Source organism: Cornus florida, unplaced genomic scaffold (genome assembly GCF_030987335.1).
Source record: "Cornus florida cultivar Cherokee Brave unplaced genomic scaffold, ASM3098733v1 CherokeeBrave_3.0.0_Hap2_Chr02, whole genome shotgun sequence".
Lineage (NCBI taxonomy): Eukaryota > Viridiplantae > Streptophyta > Magnoliopsida > Cornales > Cornaceae > Cornus > Cornus florida.
In genome coordinates this window covers 15,169,033-15,177,605 of record NW_026775572.1, presented here as the reverse complement: position 1 = coordinate 15,177,605, position 8,573 = coordinate 15,169,033, and the positions used below count along the sequence as shown (strand labels likewise).

Genomic DNA, 8,573 nt, shown 5'->3' with positions numbered 1-8,573 from the left:
GAATCCTAGCCATCTATTAGGGATGTGGATGCCTATAAATAGGAGTAGGACTTCATTTTGTAGCAAACAAGTCCTAAAGTGAGTCTTGAGAGCCTTGTAGAGAGTTTGAGTGTTAGCCTTGTACAAAACATTCTTTGAAGTAATAAAAGTGTTCTTTCCTTGCCAACTTAAGTGTTTTAGTGTGTATGAGTGTGCAAGCTAAGTGAGGAGAGGGCGAGGGCCACTACAACACTAATAGGTGCACGAGGGGAGTGTGTTAGCTAAGGTGTGCACAGGAGTTAGGCTGACCAAGCACTTGTGAGAGTAGAAGCAACGTCTTGGTGCCGCACGGGAGTAGCTAGAGTGGTGTTGAAACTCTAAACCTATGACATTCACTTTTCCATTAATCCACTAAATGGTTATTTCAGCTTTTATGGCGGGGAATGAAGTTTTTATTTATGAATTATTGAGTTGAGATTCTTTTGAAATTCATAAAAAGTCAAAACAATTTTGTATTTTAGTACATTCTCATTTCATCAGTTAACCCAAATACTTAATTTCGGCTTATATGATAAGCTCATGAACTATTATTGAATTGGGATAATATTTGAAATCCATAAAAAAATAAAAAAAATAAAAATAAAAATAATAATAATAAATTCTCATTTTTATTTTTTAATAATTTATTATAAATTTATTTGTTTATTTTGACAAAAAAAATATACTTGCACATTACCATAAATTTCATTTCAATATTTCAAATTTCCTAATTTTTTAAAGTACACTGCTGTTTTACCGGTCTGTCCCCAATAATGAATTCTCGCTGACCAGAGGACAAAGATAGTTTGTCAGTATATGTGATATTGCTTGTGGTCAGGACAATGGCACACACTAAAAAAAATCTCTTTATTCTGAAAAACCCGGAATGAAATCAATGGCCGTTGAAAGACGTTGCAACCAAGAAGAATGGTGGCTTGTTGGAGGCTCACAGTCGCACCTTGCTTCTCAAGCCGATACAGAACTGGGTTTCGTTGCTCAGCAGAGAATCAACAAACCCTTGTTGATGGAACCCAAAACAAGAAGAAGAAGAAGGTACTCATCGTTGGCTCTGGCTGGGCTGGCCTAGGTGCAGCTCATCACCTCTGCAAACAGGTCACACACACTCTCTCTACACCTACACATATATCTATTAATCTATACCCAATTTAAATTCTGAATTGTGAGATATGATTTGGGAATTTGATTTTCAGGGCTTTGATGTTACCGTTCTTGAAGGTGGTTATGAATTTGGACCAAATAAATTGTCCTGTAATCCCGACGATGCTGGTATTCGTGGTAAATAACCTTGTCATTTACTACATGCTACTTCAATTTCTAAAATGGACAATTTTCCTTTCTAATATGCGACGACAACACTTAAAAAATTGGGTTTTGATGACATGAAAACTTAAAGAAATTATGTAAACTCTTGTTAACATTTCATTGTTTGAAGAACCAAATTAGTGGGAAAAATTGTAGTACCTAGCCAAGGTAAAGGGTCCTCACCCCTCAGTTTCATTAAGGTTCCATCTGGCCAGATGGAAATTAATAGTGGGAAGTGAATTTCAAGAAAATTCTGAGAAATTTTCATTTTATGGTTTGAATAGCATGAAACTTATCATAAAAGGGCGGGCATTATTTTAAGTTCATAAAACTTTCTCAAGAAATCAAAATTTTCCTGTGTTTTTTGTAGGAAAATTTTATGGGAAAGTAATTTTCCCTCCAAACTTTTCCTGCTAACCAACCTTTGAAAGTGTTCATAAATTTTCCGTTTCCTTTATTTTCTTTCTATTTCCATCTAACCAACGGATCCTAAAAGTTTGGCTCTAGATATATTTAAATAGCTAGACAAGAATGCTGCTATTGAACCTAATAACTAGTTGCTAGGCAATGCTGATGAGGTTGGAATAGGAAGTAGGAGAGCTAACGTTGATGCACATTTTCAGTCATGCACCCACATAAATCAGTTCTGATTAGTTAATTTATTAAGCTTTTTCTTTTTCAACTTCAATATCTACCAAAAAAAAAAAAAGCCTCTAATTCATAATCTCTGCTTTACCTTCAGGCTTTTGGCATCCTTATCGTAATATATTTGACCTAGTTGATGAGCTTGGTATTAAGCCCTTCACAAACTGGACCACATCTGCACAATATTCAGGAGAAGGATTGGAGGTAATTTATAGTATTAGTTTGCTCCTAGTATGTGAAATATTTGCCAAGAACAAGAAAATGGTATAAGAACCTGGCTTAAATGGCTAATCTTACTTCCTTTAAGCTATGCCATTTCCCTCAGGAACAGCATTGCAACGTCTTCCGAACAACCCTATTCTTGTTTTGGTATTCATTGGTTGTACTTGTGGTTATTGTTCCCACTACTAATTAGACAAATCTGTGTTAGATAAATTTTAAGTGTTTGAGAAGTTTTTGTCTCATATAGCTCAAAGTAAGTTTCTTTGAAAATACCATAAAAAAAGGCATGCTTATTTTGCAGGTTGAATTTCCAGTACTTCAAGATTTACCTCAATTGCCGACTCCATTTGGGACTCTCCTTTACACTCAGGCATGTCCTCGGTGCATCCTCATATATCTTTTTTCTTACTCAGAAAAGAGAAATCTAACTGCTTATTCATAGATAACATTATACTTGTCACATTGTGTGTAGCTTGTTCGACTCCCGTTGGTGGATTGGTTGACATCACTTCCTATAATGGCTGCAGGTAGGTTTCCCCATCCTTATTGAGTTATGATGCTTGATGAGCTGCCTTGTTCTTTTTCCAGCTCCTCAACTCATATGTACATTCTGGTTGCAGTAATCGACTTCGATAACACTGACTCTTCCTGGAGAAAATACGATTCAAGTAAGAATGATTTGGATTCAGCTGATTAAATTTATGGACTTCCTGCTTTGGACGAATTATAGTTACCTTACTGAAATTCTTAATTAAATGCTCAAGTGTCTTATTTAAAGATTTCAACTGTCAGTTACTGCAAGGGAGCTTTTTAAACAATTTGGCTGCTCGGAAAGGCTTTATCAGGATGTTCTACGTCCATTGCTTCAAGTGGGTTTATTTGCTCCAGCTGAGCAATGTAGTGCAGCCGCTACTCTGGGAGTGCTATACTATTTTGTTGTCGCTCACCAGGTTTGATAGGTTGATATCTTTTATAGAATAAATGGGAGCTCATTTTAGTAAGCTTCTCTTGTATAATAGAAATTAGAGCTGAAGGTTGGTCTACATAAGTGAATCTTAAACTGTAATAATAACAGCCGAGATTCTCCACCTTTTCATTAATATGAAAATCCAGACATCCCTCTAATTTCATTCATTTAGGCTACTAAATCGTCAAAATTTTGAAGAACTTCTGAAGAATAATCAGTTTCCAGATACAAGATCACATTTGTTAAAGTATGAGACTGATGCTTGTGCTTATGTAGAGCTCTAGAACAAGTTTAAGAGTTGTGGAAAAAAAGAAAAAGAAAAAAAAATTGATGCTATGTTTGCCCTGAACCCATTGAAGTTAATAATCTGAAGTTGTCATCCAGGATTGTTTTACGCTTCTCACTAGAGTACTTCAATACGGTATAACTCATTCACTGGGGCAAGATATGGCAGGGTTATAGGAACTAGTCCTTTGGTAAGAACTCAAGAAGATTGATTAAGACAGACTTACTGGTAATCTTTGTAGTGAACTTGTGAAAATTGAAGTGATCTGCAACTGACTACTGATTCATGGAAAAGCCCCATATTTAGTATTATTGTCCTGTTTCCTTTTCTTTTGTTTTTGTTGTTGTGTATTCATTTTTCTCTTATTGGTGGGTCTTTCTCATAGGAATTTACAAATTTCCTTTTTATGGGTGGCTACAGAAAGATTTTGATTTCGTATGGTGCTGTGGGACAGTGGAAGAAAAGATTTTTGAGCCGTGGAAGGACTCCATGAGAAACCAAGGCTGTAAATTTCTGGAGGGTAGAAGAGTAACTGATTTCCTTTTTAATGGGGAGACAAGGTGCATATCAGAAGTAGTTTGTGGGAAAGAAACTTTAAAAGCTGATGCAGTAATCTTGGCTGTTGGAATCTCCACACTGCAAGAAATCATTCAGAACAGGTGTGTTGTATCAATTTTTGAATCCTTTTTTTTTTTTTCTCTTTTCATACTTGTATATTTGTTATTTGTTATTATTATTATTTATTATTTTGGAGTTGGAATCCTTGCTTGCTATTTCCAAATGCTAAGGCATATGCTTAAGATTCCATCAACTTCCATAATTTCTTCTTCAACTTTTTGAACTGATTTAAACTTCAGTATTGCCGCATAACCAATTGGGCTAATTTTGAGCAAATTAATTGTTCTTCTCCAATTTTTCAAAGAGTATTTAGAATTTAGTTCTATCCTGTTCTTGCACTCTTGTTTAACTGGCCGTAAGTTCTGTGTAGTGCAGCATTATGTACAGGGGAAGAGTTTCTGAAAGTTTTGAACTTGGCTGGCATTGATCTACTCACTGTTAAGCTACAGCTTGATAGGAAGGTGCATGCAGCTATAGTTTTTCCTTTGTTTTTTTAAGATCTTTCCCTCTTGGTTGCTAAAATTATGGAAGCACATGCCTGTGGTGATCAATGTCTTTCAAACTGAATTGGTTGTCAAATAGTAGAAGGGGCCAGGTCTGGTTCAGTTGCTTAGCTGCCTGACGTGTATATGATTGTACAAAATAATAATGAGAAAAATTATAGTAAGTTCAAATGACAATGTAATATCAACGAATTGAAGATTTGAGCAGATTAGAGGTGTAGAATAATGAGCAACCATTTTATGAAAATATGAACAAAGTTGAGTCTGTACCCAATGCCGTCCAATATCCTGCATTAGTGGGACCAGAGTTTGATAATGGTTTTTCACATGTCTGAGTGAAGCAAACGTCGGAAGGGATAGGTCTTTGACCATGTTCCAGGACTTGGTTATTCCCAAATTTTAGCCCTAACTGACCAGCCTTGTGTGGTTTTGAGAAGTGGTGAGGTTTGTGCGTGCTATTTCGTTCTATTGAGGAGGTCAGGGGCAGAACCAGACCAGGTGATCCGCAATGTCCTGTGTCAAGATTCAATTGGTCTTCTCACCAAATTGCTTCACAGCCATCATTATTTGGAATTATTGAATGTCTGACCTGTTCTGGTCATTGGATATGATTAGTTCTTGACCTGAGAGTATCTACTTTGTGAATTGGGTCCTGGTGGCCCTGTGACTATCACATGTCTGTCGAAATGCTTTCATGGCTTCTGCTATTTGTTTGGCAGTACTGAACTACCTTAAACTACACTTTTTTAAAAACAGCATATACTGCTTTCCTAGGGAAAAAAAAAACAGAACTGTTTGTATGATATGAACTACGCCTATGACCAGGTTAACATTCCCTATGCAACCAACATCTGCTCTGGATTCGATGATTCAAACGCATGGACTTTTTTTGACTTGAACACGATACATGATGAGCATAAAGATGATCCAATAACAGTTGTGCAAGCTGATTTTGTGAGTGTGACATTTCCCTTCTTTTGTTGTAGAAACAGAATATTTAAGCATAATTTACATCTGAATTCTCTAAATTCTGATATCTAGTTTGTCTCGTGTTTCTTTCCTAGTACAGTATCATGCCAATGAGTTGCTGCCATTGAAGGATGAGGACATAATTGTGAAAGTGATCTATTGCCTTTCGAAGTGCATTAAGGACTTCGAGAATGCCACAGTAATCGAGAAAGAAATTGGAAGATTTCCAAAATACCTGACTCACTTCTTTCCAGGTGGCTTTCTTTAGGCTTTGTATTGCTACTATACTTTTATAAACTCTATGAACAAATTGTCCATGTATGCGTAGGGCTGTGTTTATAGCAACAATAACACTTTCACTGTGGAAATGATTTGCATATATTCTCCGATCTTAGAAAGAAGTCATAAAGGGTTTTGATAAGTTTGAAGCATCAACCTATCTGGAATTAGACGGGACTGACATGTTTTGCCATGTTCCGAGAAAACCTAAAGATTAATTGGATCTCCAGTGTGTTGGTGTAGCTCTGTACAACAGATACTTTTGTACTGTTGCTTTCTGAGTTTTTTTTTTTTTTTTTGTCAAAGGTTCATACAAGTTCATGATGCGTGGATCTACATCTTTCCCAAACTTGTTTTTGGCTGGAGACTGGATAGTAACCCGACATGGTTCGTGGTCACAGGTTAGAACTATTGAACTGTTCTCTCTTCATTTGAAGTCTCCATTGAAACGATCGATTGAAATATGTCATTCTATGTCCTTTAACAGGAAAAATCTTATGTCACGGGACTTGAGGCAGCTAACAGGGTGGTGGACCATCTTGAAGAAGGCACTTTTGCCAAGATAATACCGGTAGAGGAAGACGAGCCTCACATCAAAGCACTACGTAACCTCAACAGAAACCTTAATGAGATAAGAACCCAACTTCCATGGTCCAACTATTTTATCCAGTGAGCCTGTTGATGGGTTACTTTTTATCTTTGCATACACAGTTTATTTTTTAAAAGTTTATGCTCAAGGTCACATCTCAAATTGTCTATGCATGAACTTCTTGTAATGGTCTTTAGATTATTGGTTCATTGTAGAAACTATTCTTTAAGAATTAAATGACAACTATATAGAAACCAAAAGGTGCCTCCCCCATCATTTTGGAAGTGTAGAAATCCACTATTCACAATATTGAGAACACATATTATTGACCTTTGTTTTTTGTTTATTTGTTAAGCCAACATGTAAAATCCTCATTTATGAAAATAACAAAAAAAAACATGTAAACTTCATTTTAGAAGTACTTTTTTAAAAAGATTTTTGAGATACAGACTTTTTGTGATTTTACCAAATATAATATATTTTTTACAAAGCAATCCTGAAATTTGGAACCTTTAGAATTTTGAAATCTTATGATTTTAAGAATTTTCAATTCCTTCCAGAAAGAATACAAATTGTCAAATCTTGTACAAGATGAATGGATGATTACTAACAAACTTTGCCAAGAGGCCAATCTAGTTATATAGTTATATAATTATACTCCGTGTACAATACATAGTATTTTGTATTTATACAATAAGCAAGACTAATAAATACCTATGAAACAAGATTGAAATATTTTGCAAAGAAATTCTGGGTGAGGTGTTCGGCGTGACACCGAATCAAGGATTATAGTCAACTGTAACGGATGGGTGTTTCACGATCCGACTAAAAAACTTAAGTTATTAGGTGGGGCTAAGATTCAGCTCATATATATACCCAATTAATTTTCCATCCGCATCATATGTGGGACAATTCGGATTATATGTGGGACAAACCTCTAACAATAGCCACCACACCACACGCTCAACTCCAAGTGAAAAAAAAAAAAAAAAAAAAAAATTTTGATTGGTAGCTTACAATTAATTTCTTGCTTATAATAAATTAATAATACTAATAATAAATGGTTGGTAGCTAAGTCACATAAAGTAGGAGTGGGAGCGAGAGCGAATTTGAGAGCGGGAGTATGAGAGGCAAAATTATGTCATAAATAGTGAGAATTTGAACGAGAGAGCGGGAGCGCGTTCGGAACATGAGAGCGACACCTATTGAGAAGGATTGTGTGACTTAGGTTGGTAGCTCACTATTCATTTTTTGCTTATATTAATACTAATAATAAATAAAATAATACGAGTTCTAATTGCAGTCGCGCAATTGACTGTCCATTCACAATCGCAATTACGATTGGTTAGTTTTAAATGCATTAATTATTTTAACTTTCTATTTTTATGGAACTCTACTAGCATTACTTTTTAGACAAAAATACCCTTTTAAATTATGTCTTTTTTCTTATCTCCTCTTTTAATCGATTTATATGGAAATGTGTGCGTATGTATGTATGTATATATAATAATAATAATAATTATAACTAATGTGCAGTGAATGGATGTTGAAAAAGGAAAGAAAAAAAAAATAGATAAAAAAAGGAAGAAAAAAGAACAAGATATAGATTCTGAGATTTGAAAAGGATATATACAAAATTATTTTTATATACGTATATATTTCTTTTTTGGTGAATGAATTATTTCCTTTTTTTATTATTATTTTTTTCTTAAAATCAATTTATAGAAGGATAGTTGTAAAAATAAAAAATAAAAACAAAAACAAAAAGAAACATATATATATATAAGAAAAAAAAAGAAGAAGAAGAAATATATAATCGATTTTTTTTTACCTTTCTTTTTATTCTTTTTGGATTTCTTTTCTCTTATGAATGAATTATCCTATCTATATATTCTGAAAAAGGAAAAAAATATAGATAGGATAATTCATTTTACAATAGAAAAAATAAAAAAAGAATAAAAAGAAAGGTAAAAAAAAAAATCCATTATATATTTCTTCTTTATTATTATTATTATTATTATTATTATTATTTGTTTTTTCCTATATATATATATATATATATGTTTCTTTTTGTTTTTGTTTTTTATTTTTACAACTATCCTTCTATAAATGAATTTTAAGAAAAAAAAAAATGAAATAAAAGATAAGGAAATA

At 34.0% G+C, this 8,573-nt stretch overlaps 1 protein-coding gene across 2 annotated transcripts; it reads left to right on the top strand.

Annotated features, from left to right (window-relative positions):
• The first annotated feature begins 874 nt into the window (after positions 1-874).
• On the top strand, positions 875-6,695 carry LOC132293823 (uncharacterized). 2 transcript variants are annotated; one of them, XM_059791453.1, is made up of 13 exons: positions 875-1,131; positions 1,230-1,314; positions 2,084-2,190; positions 2,510-2,578; positions 2,681-2,735; positions 2,829-2,876; positions 3,001-3,158; positions 3,882-4,120; positions 4,450-4,540; positions 5,408-5,536; positions 5,652-5,805; positions 6,137-6,231; positions 6,318-6,695. In XM_059791453.1, the coding sequence occupies exons 1-13, from the start codon at positions 946-948 to the stop codon at positions 6,501-6,503; spliced, it is 1,602 nt and encodes a 533-aa protein (XP_059647436.1). In that variant the 5' UTR covers positions 875-945; the 3' UTR covers positions 6,504-6,695. The 2 variants fall into 2 exon arrangements, with proteins under 2 accessions (XP_059647436.1, XP_059647437.1); XM_059791454.1 differs by lacking the exons at positions 875-1,131; positions 2,084-2,190.
• Positions 6,696-8,573: the final 1,878 nt, after the last annotated feature.

What these genes read in the sequence shown, in the direction of transcription:
- LOC132293823 (XM_059791453.1), top strand. Translation starts at nt 946, where the DNA reads ATGGTGGCTTGTTGGAGGCTCACAGTCGCACCTTGCTTCTCAAGCCGA. An exon ending in CTGGAGAAAATACGATTCAA is followed by an intron (nt 2,877 to 3,000) that starts GTAAGAATGATT and finishes TTCAACTGTCAG; the next exon opens with TTACTGCAAGGGAGCTTTTT. An exon ending in ATTTTGTTGTCGCTCACCAG is followed by an intron (nt 3,159 to 3,881) that starts GTTTGATAGGTT and finishes GGGTGGCTACAG; the next exon opens with AAAGATTTTGATTTCGTATG.